At 37.4% G+C, this 16510-nt stretch overlaps 1 protein-coding gene and 1 non-coding gene across 3 annotated transcripts in view; both read left to right on the top strand.

Annotated features, from left to right (window-relative positions):
• Positions 1 to 12421, top strand: part of KPNA3 (karyopherin subunit alpha 3) — a 90663-nt gene extending 78242 nt beyond the window's left edge. The window contains exons 11-17 of one of the 2 annotated variants that reach the window (XM_036249885.1): positions 2077 to 2208; positions 3140 to 3268; positions 5777 to 5881; positions 5982 to 6053; positions 6205 to 6367; positions 7928 to 8022; positions 9938 to 12421. In XM_036249885.1, the coding sequence (XP_036105778.1) occupies positions 2077 to 2208; positions 3140 to 3268; positions 5777 to 5881; positions 5982 to 6053; positions 6205 to 6367; positions 7928 to 8022; positions 9938 to 10036 (795 nt within the window). In that variant the 3' untranslated portion in view covers positions 10037 to 12421. The remainder of the gene's footprint in view (positions 1 to 2076; positions 2209 to 3139; positions 3269 to 5776; positions 5882 to 5981; positions 6054 to 6204; positions 6368 to 7927; positions 8023 to 9937) is intronic. The other variant, XM_036249884.1, reaches the window with a different exon arrangement.
• LOC118623161 lies at positions 8751 to 8857 on the top strand. Its single transcript, XR_004958245.1, has one exon. It is a non-coding gene; the product is annotated as a U6 spliceosomal RNA (small nuclear RNA).
• Positions 12422 to 16510: the final 4089 nt, after the last annotated feature.

The raw sequence follows: 16510 nt of genomic DNA, 5'->3' as shown, positions 1-16510 counted from the left end.
AGTATTAGCATCTGTTGATGGTTTTTTTCTTTTGAGTTAAGATGATCCTGGTCCTTGGTATGTTGACTTATTTTCGTTGTAGCCTGTACATTTTGGCTATGTTATGAGCCTCTGATTTATATTTTAATCTTGTTAGCTGTTGCTGCCAAGCTCGCTTTGCCCATGTACAAATCTATCTGTAGATCTAGGGTGGGATGGTAAATGGGGTCAGCTCTCAAGCAGAGCTTCTGTCCTCCCATTTTTGAAGTTGTAATATTTCTATTTTTCCAGAACAAAAAACATTTATAAATTCTTCCACTCTTATCCCTACGTTTGTATTAGTCTTTGATCTCCAATGAAATATTTCCTCAGTCATCTTAATTGAGTGAAGCTCATCCTCTAGTAAAGGTATCAGCAGATTTTCCTGTAAAGGACACAGAAGATAAGCTCTGGCCGATGTGGCTCAGTGGTTTGAGAATTGGCCTGTGCACTGAAGAGTCACAGGTTCTATTTCCAGTCAAGGGCACCTACCTGGATTTCAGGTTCGATCCCCAGCACCAGTTAGGGTGCATGTGGGAGGCAAACACACATTGATGTTTCCCTCTCTCTCTCTCTCACTTACTCTCCCTCCCTCCTCCTCTCTCTCCCACAACCCTCCCTCCCACTCTCTGTCTTAAAAAAAAAAAAAACATCAAGCCCTGGCCAGTTTGGCTCAGCGGTTAGAGTGTCGGCCTGTGGTCCAGAGACCTGGGTTCGGTTCCCGCTAAGGGCACGTACCTTGGTTGCAGTTTGTCCCTGGCCCTGGTTGCAGTTTGTCCCCAGCCCTGGTTGAGTCATGCGGGAGGCAGCCACTTGATGTGTCCCTTTCACGTCAATGTTTCTCTCTCTCTCTCTTCCTCTCTCTCCCTCCCACTCTATTTGAACAAAAAATGGAAAAATGTCCTCAGGTGAGGATAAAAAAAAAAATCAATGGAAAAAATGTCCTTGGGTGAAGATTAACAAAGAGGGGTGGCACAGAAAATATTGTAGGCTTTTCAGGCCACATGGTCTCTGTCCCACTAATATAGAATAGTTTTACTCAGGTATATACGTTTAAGCCCTTCCCCCTCTCCTCTTCTATGAAATTTCACATAGGCTTGGGGCAGGAGGTCCAGATAAAAGCTTCAATTTATTTTTCTCTTTTTACAAGTGATTTGAAATTTGTAGTGTTCTCTGACTCTTAGTAATGCTAGAAGTGTGGGCTATGTGTGGCTTTATTTGCTCTTATTCATCAACATACCTCTTTTGAAGGAGTGGAGAGATTTGAATGCAGGTAGCTGCTATTATTTTAGCACAAAAAACTATCTTTAATTTGGATAAACCAAGTAGGAAACATCTGTGGGTTTCATACGAGATGAGACCTGTGCTTACACTGCTCTGGGAAGACACCAAAGAGAGCTACATATAAGCTGTTTGACTTTAAATAAATCGACAAAACTGAGGCTGATTTTTGTTTCTTATTACTTGCAAAATTAGATGCATATAGGGCATGGTTGATAGTCTGCTCTTTAAGTGGGGACCTTTTTCAAGAGCTTTTCAGATAATTTTTTTTTTCCAAATGAAGTTAAAATGCCAAATCACTTATTTGATCCGTTTATTTTAATAGTCTGGAAAATCATTTATATTGCTAGATATGTTTGAAAACCACTAGTATAGAGAGAGGATCTTTTTGGTCTCTTCTGGACTTAAGGCAACATGGTATATTGGTTTCATTCTGTATATAAAGTGTTTCCTTGTGTTTATTAGGTTCTTAATTTGTGGGTGCAGGGAGAATTGTTTTTTAAATTCATCTATCTGATGTATAACTACAGAAGTGGGGGTAGAAGTTGTCCCAGACTTCTGTGTCTCATTTTTGTGAAGAATGATCTGAGGTTAGGCATTGAGAAAATTACCTACTACTTTATAGATTTATCAGGTAAGTAACCAAGATCAAACATAAAATGTAATTACTTTTTATGTCACCACCCCGGAGGTATATTATGTATTTTAAGCATTCAAACAAATACATAAACTGTTGGCTGTTGTTTTGTTTTTTGTTTTTTTCTTTACTTTCTATAGATTCTCGTAGATACTGTTTGGGCTCTGTCGTACCTGACAGATGGAGGTAATGAGCAGATACAGATGGTTATTGATTCAGGGGTTGTACCATTTCTTGTGCCCCTTCTGAGCCACCAGGAAGTGAAAGTTCAGGTTAGTACTTTAAATTTTTTCTTACCTGTATTCAGTTGTTTGCTATAACTGTTAACTTGCACAACTAGGTTTCGATTGTTTGTATGCACCTGTCTTCCAGAATTCTGCTATTTTACTGAACTCAATTTTGTTGATTTACAAATCTTTATCTCACCCAGGTTCTTGGTTGAGTTTCAGACTCATTTAACCAATTGTCCTCAAGCCCTTAGACATATTCTCTAGGAATTCCTTAAAGCATTCCATTGTTATTTTAACCAGACAAAAATCATATGTATCATTTCTCCCACAAAACTACTCTTCCTCCTGTATCCCCTTGCAGTGGACAGATGGCATAGTCCAAGCTGGAAACCTTGATTCCTCCTTTCATTTCCCCTCCATTACACATCCTGCCAGTTCTGATCGATAGCTTCATATCTGTCTTCTCTTCATGCATCTAGAGCCACTGATTTGGTTCAGGACTTTTCTTTCCTCCAGATAATTGCAATAGCATCCTAACTGCATTTCCTCCCCTCTCTCTCCAGTTTCTCCTCACTCTAATTAGGGGTATGTGGCTGGCAAATCTATTCATCCCACTTCTACCAAAGTAGCTTTCTAGATGGAAATGTGTGCCCATTCTAGGCCTTTATTACAATCTTTCTATGGTATCAATTTGTAATAGATAAAAGAAGCTGCTAAAAATGGACCTTTACATTTTTATTTTATTTTATTTTTTACTCTTTTCTCACACAATTTTTCCATATAGTTCCATTTTCACAAGACTAGTGTTTAAAATTGTTTCTCCGTTCTGTGTGGTGCATTGTATAAGAATGCAATTAGTGGTAATCATTCATTCACCCCTTGCATTTTTATATTTTTCAGGATTATAAAAAATATAAGGTTCGTTTCATAATAAACAAATAAATTTATAGAAAATATTTTATCCCTATCCCAGACAGCAGCACTCAGAGCAGTTGGCAACATAGTGACTGGCACTGATGAGCAGACCCAAGTTGTCCTTAACTGTGATGTCCTGTCACACTTCCCAAATCTCTTGTCACACCCAAAGGAGAAGATAAATAAGGTAAGGTATATATTCTCTGTGCATTTCTTTCTCTTTGTATATCTCTTTTTTTTTATTTTATTTAAAAGCCACCAAAAATTTTTGGTTGCCTCCCACACGAAAAAAATGGGAGAGAAAACATGTATATCTCATTTTTAACACTCCCTTTGTTTCTGTTGTTGCTGTTTGTGATTTTCTTCAAGATCACTACAATTAAGATGAGAATTATTTCAAATCACCTCTGTGTTTATTTTGTTTCAATTTTTAATTGCTTGCTACAAGTGCCACCCTGATTATTACAGAATAAAAATTACTTTTATACTAACTAGTGCTTTTATTTAAATAGATTGAGTAGTAGCAACAGTTACCAATTTAGTAGCCACTAAATATGAATATATATAGAATTTCTCACTGGATGGCTGGTATCTTTTATAAACAGAGAGACCATAATTTAATCTCCCTACGTAATTAGATTGAACCTAAAGGTGCGATGTCTAAATTAAAAGATTATAAAAATTGCCCTGGCTGGTTTGGCTCAGCAGTTGGAACGTCAGCCCGCGGACCAGAGAGAACCAGGTTCATTTCCCGCTAAGGGCATGTGCCTCGGTTGCAGTTTGTGCCTGGGTTGCAGTTTGTCCCTGGCCCCAGTTGGGGTTGTGTAGGTGGCAACCACCTGGTGTGTCTCTCTCACATTGATGTTTCTCTCTCTCTTTCTCTTCCTCCCCCTCTCCCTCCTGCTCTGTATGGAGATAAATGCAAAAATAAAAGATCATAAAAATTGCTTTTTTCAAGATTTCAAGTTTGAGATGCAAACTTATTTTTAATTGTTAAACATGTACTTAAGTCTTTTTGTGTCTGGCTTATTTCATATTGCTAAAGTTTTCAAGGTTCATTCATGTTGGGACATGTATCAGAACGTAATTTCTTTTTATGGTTGAGTAAATATCCCATTGTACATAAATACCACATTTTGTTTACCCATTCATCTCTTGATGGAAACTTGAATTGTTTTTACCTTTTGCTATTGTGAATAATGTTACTGTGAACATTGGCATGCAAGTGTCTGTTTTAATCCCTGCCTTCAGTTCCTTTGGATGTATGTCTAGGAGTAGAAATGCAAGGTCATGTGATAATTCTGTTTTAGTTTTGGGGGGAACTGCCAAACTGTTATTATCCATAGTGGCTGTACTATTTTACATTTCCACAAGCAGTGTTAAGAGTTCCTTTTATTATTATTTCCACCCTAGCAGTATGAAGTGGTATCTCGTGGTTTTGACTTGCATTTAGTTTTAATGCAGTTTTAGCTGCCTGAAATGTCACCATCCCCTAAACCAGCAAATTGATCATTTCTTCTGTCATAGCTATGTTTATATAGTTGCTTGACTATAATTTAACAGTTGGGGTGTTAAAGAATAGTATGTTGTCAGAAATCACATTTTATATATGTGTGTGTGTGTGTGTGTAAGTGTGTGTGTACATATATATATGTATTTGTTCCAATGAAGGAAAAGAAGACAGAGTCTTTTAGAGTCTGGACTGGTTATTTTTGCTGTAGAAATTTCAATAATATAGGTTTTACAGCTGAATGTATTCCATAATTGGAAACGGCTGAGAAAGTGAGGAAGCCCGACAGGAATGGGTGGAGAGAAGTGAAGGAAGGTATCAATCAAGAGGGAAAGAAAAAGGGTTCTTATAGATACTAACTCAGTTTCAGCAAGTAGTTGGTTGCTTCAGAAGGTTTTCACCTAGAGCGTTAGTGTTATTTGCATCTTGGGACCATCATGGGACCCTGGAGGTAGAAGTTACCAACTTGGTTTTATTCCCTCAACATTTTAGTTAGAAAATTTTCAAACCTACAAGATTTTTGCAACAATACTATAGTGAACACTCATATACTCTAAACACTGATTCACCAGTTGTTAACATCTTACCACAATTGGATGGCAAAACAAATTTACAATTAAGTCTTAATTCTGCATGACTAAGAAAGTACACATTTAACACTAAAATTACAATAAACTTGTTGGTTCATGACTTACAAATCCTTTAAAGTTACAATAAGATTTGTTATATAGACCCATCCTAGACTAGTTAAATGCTTAATTTCTAAATATATCTTGTAAGTAAATAGTTTTATAATAAAGCAAATCACCTTTCTAAGAAGTAGTTTTAACAAAATATTAGGAAATTCAATTGTTTGTTTATTTACCATCTGTCTTTTAGAGGGAGCTCATGAACCAAAAATGTAATAAGCTACATGAGTAAAGACATTTTGATGGTTTTATTCTCTGCCATATCACATGCTAAGTTAATGGGGCCCAAATAGTATGAATAGAAGTTTCCTTATAGCTAGCTTATTTAAAATGGGAGATTCTGTATAACCTAATCACTTTTAGATGTTTTCCCCTTAATGCAACTCAGGTGATTTTGTTATTTTATATATACATATACTACATTAAAATAGAAATATGAACACATTAAAGATAAAAATTTTCAAATAAAGACGCTCTGTATTTTGTTCAACTATAGGAAGCAGTGTGGTTCCTTTCCAACATAACAGCAGGCAACCAACAACAAGTTCAAGCTGTAATAGATGCAGGATTAATCCCTATGATAATTCATCAGCTTGCTAAGGTCAGTCATATTATGAGTTCATCATGTATGTTAATATAATATAACCAAACCTTTTTGAATAAAGAATTCATTTTATCTTTTTTTTTTTTTTAATCTTCAGGGGGACTTTGGAACACAAAAAGAAGCTGCTTGGGCAATTAGCAACTTAACAATAAGTGGCAGAAAAGATCAAGTGAGTTTGGAGAAACTGTTATAATTGTTAATACTGGAAAGAATACTGCTGTATTATAATTAAGAATTCTGATTGTTTATAAGCCCTGTACTGAGTTCTTTTTGAGGAAAAGATAATTATATAAATAAAAATATTTTTTTCTCTTATCTAGGTTGAGTACCTTGTACAGCAGAATGTGATACCACCATTCTGCAATTTACTGTCAGTAAAAGATTCTCAAGTTGTTCAGGTGGTTCTAGATGGTCTGAAAAACATTCTGATAATGGCTGGTGATGAAGCAAGCACAATAGCTGAAATAATAGAAGAATGTGGAGGTAAGAGTGGATTTACTAAAGAAAATTATCCTAGAGATGTTAAAGAATCTTGTTGATGGTCATAGAAGTAGTTAGTTATAAAAGCATAATTAACAGTCCAGATTCTAAGCCCTGGCGGGTAGCTCAGTTGGTTAGAGCAGCATCCCAATACACTCAACTTGTGGGTTCAATCTCTGCTTAGGGCATATTCAAGAGTCAGCCAATGAATGCATAAATAAATAGAACAACAAATTGATGTTTCTCTCTCTTTCTCCATTCCTCTCTCTCTAAAAAAAATCAATTAGTAAAAATTGTTTTTAAAAATCCAGATTTTTATACTATTAACTCACTGCTTATTCTGGTTTTAAGAAGCTTTACATTTTAAGATAATTTGAAATTAACTTTATATTCTGGTTTAGAACAACTTAACCCAGAAAATTTGAGCTACAGAATTGTTCCTCTTCGGCTTTATTTCAATATACTTGGTTCTGTCTATGGGAGTAATACTTATAATTAGGACATGTATTTACTTTGTATTATAATTTTATAAGGTACTATTCACGCATTATCTTTGACATTTATTTTTCCATTTTTGGTTTGTATATTATTACATAAAGAAAAAATGCAATTTCAAAATAACCTAGCTAAAAAGACATTTCAATTCAAGGAAGAATATTTATTATTAAGGATTTACAATTACAGACTTGTATACCTGATATGTGCAATAAATGTTTTGGGAATATAAATGAAAGCATTGTACCATCACTGTTCTGAAAAATTATTTCCAAAGTTCATTTTGATCATAGGACATAAGCCCCTGTTCATTTTTTTAAAGAAATTACTTCAACCCTGGCCAGTTTGGCTCAGCGGTTAGAGCATCAGCCTGTGGTCTGGAGAGACCCGGGTTCGGTTCCCACTAAAGGCACGTACCTCGGTGGCAGTTTGTCCCCGGCCCTGGTTGGTCGTGCGGTGGCAGCCACTTGATGTGTCCCTTTCACGTTGATGTTTCTCTTTCTCTCTCTCTCTCTCTCTTCCTCTCTCTCCCTCCCACTCTATCTGAACAAAAAATGGAAAAAAGTGTCCTCAGGTGAGGATAAAAAAAAAGAAGAAATTACTTCAAAATTCAAAGATTTATTTTGTATTTCTCAGTTAATCCTTAAATCTCTGCAAACTTAACTTTTGTAGTTATATAAAATAGTAACATCTGGAAAACAAAGAAAAAGATAATTATTATTGTCTGGGATGGTATGATTATATTAAAGCAGTCTAGGATGATCTTCCTTCTAGTTCTGTCAATAACTTGCCACAAAACCTGAAGTAAATGGCTTTACATCTGTGTGCCACAGTTTCCTCACCTGCAGGTGGAGGTTCCGATGTTCTTAAAACTGTCTGCTTTAGGGTCCCGGGTGCCTCAGGGGCTTCTAAAGAGGAAGAAATTAGTGGGATACTGGTCCTCCAACCAGAGCATTTCAGGTTTTTAGAGAAACTATTATCTTTGGGGGCTGTTCAGTTCTTTAGGATTTTTCATGATTAAAATGAGCACAGTTTTTATTGTATCTGCTTAATTATTCTTTTTGTCAGGTTTAGAGAAAATTGAAGTTTTACAGCAACATGAAAATGAAGACATATATAAATTAGCATTTGAAATCATAGATCAGTATTTCTCTGGTGATGATGTAAGTATATATTAAAGTATGGTGTGTCTGCACATACATTAAAACCTATACATGTATAAGAATTTATGTGTAAATTTACTAAGAATTTTTCTTTTATTATTAATATGAATTAAGCTTATACTACATTTCTATCAGATACCCTTGAGGTGGCATTTTTTCCAGTTATTTATAAAACTCTAAATTTAAAAGATTAGTGGTTGTTTTCCACCAATGAGTTCTCTTATATACTATGTCTGAAACATCATTAATAGGTAAAATTGTAAAAAGTTCTTGTTACATTTGTAATCTGTTAAATGGGAAGAGATAGTAATTATAGAAATAAAATATGCTTAGATAGGTACACTAAATCTAAACATACAGGAACTTAAAAACATGGCAGTTTTTAAAAATATGTTCAATTTTATATTGTTAAAGTTCTTAATAATGTTATTGATTTACTTAAATATTTTTAGGTGGTTAAAACATCTATACAAAATTCTCTCTTAAGAAATAAGTCAAGTCCAGCCGGTGTGGCTCAGTGGCTGAGCATCGACCTATGGACCAAGAGGTCACCGGTTCGATTCCCGGTCAGGGCACATGCCCAGATTGTGGGCCAGATCCCCAGTGGGGGGTATGCAGGAGGTGGCCAGTCAATGTTTTCTCTCATCGATGTTTCTGTCTCTCTCTCCCTCTCCCTTCCTCTCTCTCTAAAAATCAATAAAGAAAATATTTTTAAAAAGAAATGTCAGGTGCTCACTTTGGCAGCATATATACTAAAATTTGAACAATACAAAGAAGATTAGCATGGCCCCTCCAAAAGGATGACACGCAAATTTGTGAAGCGTTCTCTATTTTTGTATCACCTCACACCTGCCAGAATGTTGGCCATCAACAAATCATCAAACAAGTGCTGGCGAGGGTGTGGAGAAAAGGGGGCTCTAGTACACTGCTGGTGGGAATGCAGACTGGTGCAGCCACTAAGGAAAACAATATGGTGTTTCCTCAAAAAATTAAAAATTGAACTGCCATTTGACCCAGTGATCCCACTTCTGGGAATATATCCTAATAAGCCTGAAAAACCAATCAGAAAGAATACATGCACCCCTATGTTCATAGCAGCACTATTTACAATAGCTAACATCTAGAAACAGCCCAAGTGTCCATCAATAGATGAGTGGATAAAAAGGCTGTGGTACATATATACAATGGAGTACTATGCAGCTGTAAGAAAGAGAAATCTCTTATTCTTTGAAATGACATGGACGGACCTGGAGAGTATTATCCTAAGCGAAATATGCCAATCAGAGAAAGACAAATATCACATGATCTCACTTATTTGTGGAATATAATGAACAAAACAAACTGATGAACAAAATAGACCCAGAGACATGGAAGTGGGGTACAGACTGACAAACCTCAGAGGAGGGAGATGGTGGAGAGAGAAGCGATAAGCCACAAAACTTATATGCATGTATGCGTAACCAATGGACATAGACAGCAATGCTGGGACGGGGGCAGGATTGGGAGGAGGGTGGGGGGGGGGGGAATATCTGTAACAAAAATAAATTAATAAAAATTGCAAAAACAATAGTCCTGGCCGGTTTGGCTCAGTGTTAGAGCATCAGCCTGCAGTAGAGACCCAGGTTCGGTTCCCGCTAAGGGCTCGTACCTCGGTTGCAATTTGCCCCCGGCCCTGGTTGGGTCGTGCGAGTGGCAGCCACTCGATGTGTCCCTTTCGCGTCGATGTTTCTCTCTCTCTCCCTCCCACTCTATCTGAACAAAATATGGAAAAATGTCCTCGGGTGAGGATTTAAAAAAAAAAATTGCAAAAAAATAAATAGATGAAAGTTACAGTGAAGTATTGTTAAGAGAAAAAAAAAAAGAAAAGTCAGTTCTGTTTACACCATAATCAGGATTTTTTTCTTGCTTTTTATAGATTGATGAAGATCCTAGCCTCATTCCTGAAGCAACACAAGGAGGTACTTACAATTTTGACCCAACAGCCAACCTTCAAACAAAAGAATTTAATTTTTGAGTTCAGTTGAATGCAGCATCTTTCCCAGTCAGTATGAAGCACCACCAGATGGCTACCAAATGACAAGAACAACAACAAAAGGCTCCAAAACACAAATGCCTCTTCGTTTTGATGCTTCTAAAGCAAGCCATGTCTCAGTCACTTTGCAGTTGCCAAAAGTCACTCTCACATGGACTGTAAATGCATATGCATGATCTAAACTGTTTCAGAATTCTTAACAATTTCAACGACCCCGTTCCCTGTTCCCTGGTGCCACGCTGACAACTGCAGTCTCCAGTTTAGAATTTCCATAGTGGTGGCATGTCAGCTGTCCACTTACTATTCCTTTGGGAAATGGTGCACTGTGGATCAAGACACTTTGGTATGATGTATATACACGTTGGAAGACTTTAAAGAGGTGCAGCCTGATCTGAGCCTCCATCTTTGTCCTCCACAAACATATTTTCATATTCTTTATGTGGAAAAATAGATTTTAAAGTACAAGCCAAATGATTTTCATTGGTGGAACTGACACAAAAAAAGTAACTTAAAAGAAACTTGGTTATTGATTAAACAGATAAGTTTTAAAAAACTGTGCTTCATCTGCCAGTAACTGATGTGTTTATCATCTGCCTCAGAAGCCAGGGTTGGAGGAAGGACTTTAGCTATGGATGGTAATGCTTTCGCCATTATTCCTAATTTTTGAGAACAGCAAGCCCTATTTGACCACTCACTTCAGCCTGTGTGTTCCTGCTGTTTTGAAGTAATCAAATGCTGTGCATGGTATTTTACCTGAGCTGCAACCTGTTACGGACTTGAACTTCTGTTTAAGTTGAAAGCAAGAGTCCCTGACTAAAGAAAAAAACAAAGGTCTAAAGTACCCATTGGTGATGTTAAAAAAGAAAATCTTGCTTTTAGCTTTCAGGAGTTAATATTTTTGTTTTAAATTGATAATTGGATATGGTTGATTTTGTATTAGGTTTAAACTGTGGAGCTTTCATGTTTACTGTAATTTAGTCTTAAAATATTTTTTACTTAGTAACCAGTGCTTTTGATAATGTGGTTGGCAACAAACCAGCAACTATTAAGAAGTGTCATAAAACTTCATTCTTTGAGTATTGGGAAAGTTCATTCAGATCTTACTCTAAGCATATTCACATATTAAAAGATTCAGACAGGATCTGTGTAGAGGAATAATCTGCAGTTATTTAACATAAACCTGTTTTGCAGTGATCTTTAAGTACTTCTGCAAAATCTGGTATTGCTATGTAAAGTCACTGCTTTTGGTAAATTGTGTGACCCAGTTATTAATGAAAAAAATATGAATTTTGAAATTTTTAAAACTGAATAACTTGTGCTGTCACAGATACGGTTGTATTGCTATTGTTTACTGGGTATAATTTTCCAATGCATTGATGTGAAGAGATAGAATATCTAAACTAATTTAGTTATCTGAGGGGGGGGGTTGTTTACTGTGATGAAGATGAGACAGATGCTATCAGAGCTTTGTGAATCAGCTAGGGTGTTTTCACTGATAAACGACACATAGCAGGTGTGCATTCATTACAAATATATGTATCTGCCAAGGTGGAGCCACTTTAAAGAGTGAGTTTAGTCTTGTATCTAAAGTGGATACAAGCGTATGTTTAAACTGCAAGATTTTTACTTGCTAGAGAATCTGTTTTAATATAGTGGTTTCGCCTCTGATTATTTATAGGTTTTATAAATTTTAGAATCAATTTCTCTTTAAGGTGGCTCAGACTTTTCAACTCTTGTGCACATAAAATTGAGTTGAAGTTCATTGTGCCTTTTTTCTTTATCCAAATTTTGAGTTAAAGCTTCATATGGTAACTGCATCCTGTTCAGACACTGTAATCCAAATTTTTGAAACTGTGTGGTGTTCACTAAAAGTAGGAAATAACAGCGTCAAAGCTAATTAAGGTCACAAACTTCAGTGAAACCCTTAAAGTCCAAGTCTTCTTGATATTGTGAATTGTACCCCTTCCAGTTTAGTTTCTTCTGGACTTTCCATACTTACTGACAGTTACCTTTTAAATTTTGCACACATTGAGATTAAATTGGGCCTCTATTGTGCCGATTCCCATTCCTCTTGTCTTTTAAGTGCAAACTAACATAAGTGAACATTATCAAGGAGTGCAGACATCTGTATGCATTTGCTTGATTCAGTTTGTTGTGACCTTATCAGTTTGGAATTGGAATTGCGCCATTTCGTAGATAAAGAAAACTAAGTATATTGTTGCACTTTTAAGTTTTCAAAACAGTGTTGAAAAATTGCATTGTTTTTATTTTTTTTAAACTCAGTTAAAAAAGACTAAACCATTCTTTCAAAAGAGGCATATAAATGTGTTCCTAATTTTGTATATGGGCTTAGGTTTTGTAACCAATAAAAAAAGCTGCTATCAAATACGATAAAACATTGAAGAACTTATTTCTAAAAGTATCTTTATTTTCTATTTTTGTTTTCTGTGTGGTTAAATTTAAATTTGGAATTATTTTTTAAACATCAACCACATGGAGGTTATTTATGAATTACTCTTTCCTTGTATTTTAAGATCTTCTTTCAACTATGACAAACATGACCAGTAACAATCCTAGATTTAAGAGTATTTTGTGACAAATAAGAACCAACATCTATTAATTTCCTAAGCTCCTATGACAAAGTACCACAAACCAGGGGCTTCAAACAATGGAAGCTTTGGTTGCACAGTTTTGGAGGCTAAAAGTCTGAAGTCAAGGTGATACTGGGACATGCTCTCTCTAGGCTCCAGTGGAGGATCCGTCCTTGTCTTTTCCTGGCTTCATTCTTGGGCTTGTAACTGCTTCACTCCAGTCTCTGCTTTCATCATCACGTGGCCTCTCTACGTATCTCAGGATAAATACCGTGACTTAAAGACCACTTGAAGTACATAAACCTGAAATTTTTAACCTGTTTGATAGAGGCTGTGGCTTTAAATGAAATCTTGGATTAATTAAACGAACAAAGGAACAAGCAAACTTTGCATATACGGATACTTTTACTCTTTTTTGGTTGCTTTTTTGTTTTGTTTTGTCAATCCTCACCTGAGGATATTTTTCCCATTGATCTTCAAAGAGAGTGGAAAGGAGGGAGAAAAACATCAATGTGAGAGAGACACATCAATTGGTTGCCTCCCACAAGCCCCAACTAGGACTGGGATCAAACCTGCAACCCAGGTACGTGCACTTGACCAGGAATTGAACACATGACCCTTCAGTGCAAAGGCAAACACTCTAACCACTGAGCAACACCAGCCAGGGCCAAATATTTTTACTTTTGTATGATGTGACTTCAAATTATTCATGAAGGAAGTCATTGTATAAGTAAATAAATGTGATGGTTGTACTACTATAGAATCTGCCATGATTTCCTTCAGAAGGGTTGTCCTTGTCAGGGGATTACTTAATTATTGCAGGTAAAAATTCATGAATGTCAGTTGTCTTACAGTGATGGTTATGAACTTTTTTTTTTTTTATCCTCACCTGACGACATTTTTCCATTTTGTTGTTCAGTTAGAGAGAGAGAGAGAAACATCAACATGAAAGGGACACATCGAGTGGTTGCCACCCACATGACCCAACCAGGGCCGGGGACAAACTGCAACCGAGGTGCATGCCCTTAGCGGGAACCAAACCCAGGTCTCTCAGGACCGCAGACGGACGCTCTAACTACTGAGCCAAACCGGCCAGGGTGGTTATGAATTTTTTAACCCTAGTTGAACTGGAGGGTTTTAATTAAATCTATTTGGAGAAAGGAAGCATGGTATAATTTCTGTACATTAAGCTGTAAGTCTTAAGACATATAACCCAAGGAGTGCTCTTGTAAGCCACCACTCATTTGTCTGAAGTTTAAAAGGAACTCTTCATGTAAATCTTGTATTTTATTAGCTGAAAAACAGTGGTATTCTACTTCTCAAAAAGTACTTTATAAAGAAGGGTATAGACAGAGATGGGGCTCGGTACTCTATCAAGAGAAAGTGTTTGGGAAAGGGAATGCAGTGTTTTCACATCCTTAGTCTTTTTTATTTGAAATCCCTCAACAAACTTTGGCCTAGATCAGGGTGTCTCAAACCCTGAAATACTGTTACTGTTATTTTAGGATGATAATTCTTTGCTGTGGGGGGCTGTCCTGTGCATTGTAGGATGGTTAGCAGCATCCTTAGGTTCTACTGACTAGATGTCGGTAGCACCTCTCAACTCCCAGTCTTAACAACCGAAAACGTCTACCATTCTGGCCCCTGGTGTGAACCATTGGCCTAAAACAATTCCTGTACATAACTCCACTCATATTAGCCTAATCATCATGTCTTTTTGTTTTGTGGACAGTCCCAAGCTTTCCTCTGGTGCAGAAGATAGAAAGAGACCAAAATGTGCCTTTTCTTCATTCTGAGTTTCAGGAGAGATCAGAGCCAGACCGAACCACATTTCCCAAATCACTCATCATTGGGTACTCCTGGTAGTACTGAGCCTCATCTTCTGCAAAGGACTTGGGATAAAAATGGGAATATGGGGTAACTAGTTACCCATAAACTTATCCTGTGGCCAAAAAACAAGGCATGTGAAACAGTCAAATGTGTTGACTGGTCAGTCTTTCCAGCACTGCCCTGGAGCGGTGTCTTTGAGACATTTTTCGTTGAAGATCTTTAAGTTCTCTGGGAACACTGGGGTTGGACCAGAAAAGTCACAGCATACTTTGAAAAACACTTCTTTGAAGCATTGTGAGAAATTGGCCCATCAGGAAACTTACAAGTTTGTTAAAAATGATTAAAAGCAGGGGAACTGTGTCTGGGCCAGACTATAAAAGATGTTTCCTGCAGGAATTTCTTCTGCAACATCCCCCTTCCCTACCCTAAACCATTGCCATCCACCTTACTGAGTAATTTTGTTTTTTCAAACTGGTTCTCAAAGATAAATGGGACCTTGTGCCAAGTAATGTGTGAAGACTTGGCACAGGACTTGGGGGACAGCAGTTTTACTTCCTCATGGTAAATAAAACTGTTATGGTAATATAAGCCTAAGCATTACAGAGTAAAGGCCACATTTTGCATAACATTTTAAAGATAAAATCCGGCCCTGGCCGGTTTGGCTCAGCGGTTAGAGTGTCCACCTGCGGTCCGGAGAGACCCGGGTTCAGTTCCCGCTAAGGGCATGTACCTCGGTTGCAGTTTGTCCCCAGCCCTGGTTGGTCGTGTGGGTGGCAGCCACTCGATGTGTCCCTTTCACATCGATGTCTCCCTCTCTCTCTCTCTTTCTCTCTCTCCCTCCCACTCTATCTGTACAAAAAATGGAAAAATGTCCTCGGGTGAGGATGAAAAAAAAAAAAAAAGATAAAATCTGATTTTTGAGGCAGGCCATTTTATGGGAAGCTTCCTGCAGGAGTAAGAGTCAGAAGAGTCTGAGAAGCGAATGATGAGGCACTCACCCGAGGTGAGCCTGTTCTACTCGGCTGGATAGCTGTCATCGTTGCCAGGTCGTCTTAATATTGAACAAACATCACCACTCTTAAACGATCATCCTTATAAATGAATGTCGTGATTCCGAGTAGATGTTTTATTCCCAGATAGCAGAAGACAGGTTGTTTTTATCAGCTCCCTTGCTCAACCTTAACACCCATGCATTTCAGCCACCCTGATTTCAGTCGGTCCTCGACCAGGTTCCTGTCAGCCTCATGCATTCCTACAACCCTGAGAACTGTGATGTGACTGGTTTCTGGGTACAGTGGGTGGAACATTCTGTTGTCTGGACACATTCTATTAATGTGCAGGGGATTGTTTCGGTTATTTTACCAGCTTCATCGTCATTAGATCTGTGGTCAAGCAACAGCCTGGGCTCCCTTTGTCATCAGCTCTCTGACCCAGTAGTTAGGCATTTATACTTTTAAATCTAAATATAAGAAGTTATAAATGTCATTGATTTTAGCCTAGTTTTCCTAATAATAACAGCAGATTCTTTAATGAATGTATCCTTTACATGTCTTTAGTCTTTCATAAGAAATAATTTTTACTAAGCCTGTAGAAACATTTAAATATTTCTCAAGCACAATATCCCATGCCAGGTGCTAGGGTGCAAGATGCTTATGTACACAAAAGTTATGGAAAATGTTAGGAAAAAAGGTCTACAATGCTAAAAATAGAAGAACTTGGCCTAGTTAGGAAGGTAATAATCGGACTGGCAGTGAGCGCTCACTACGTGCCGGCCACCAGTGTGGGCACTTTAGAAGTACCAACCCAGTCCTTTCAGCAAGTATGAAGAATGTTCTGTTCTCAGGCAGAGAGAAGTTAAGTTTTCCCAGAATGACACCGCTGATGGTGAAGAAAAAGCAGGAGTTCATTGGGCATATTCACGGGGAATGCTTTCTGAAAGAGGAAACTACATACAAAGGCCATGTAGGAATCACCATGAGATTAGTAAAAGGTCTGAGCCGGCGGGAGATCACATCCACAACACAAGGCCAACATA

The sequence above is a fragment of the Molossus molossus genome, unplaced genomic scaffold (genome assembly GCF_014108415.1).
Source record: "Molossus molossus isolate mMolMol1 unplaced genomic scaffold, mMolMol1.p scaffold_m16_p_9, whole genome shotgun sequence".
NCBI lineage: Eukaryota > Metazoa > Chordata > Mammalia > Chiroptera > Molossidae > Molossus > Molossus molossus.
Note: the sequence above shows the minus strand (reverse complement) of the source record. Positions and strands in the feature narration are given on the sequence as shown.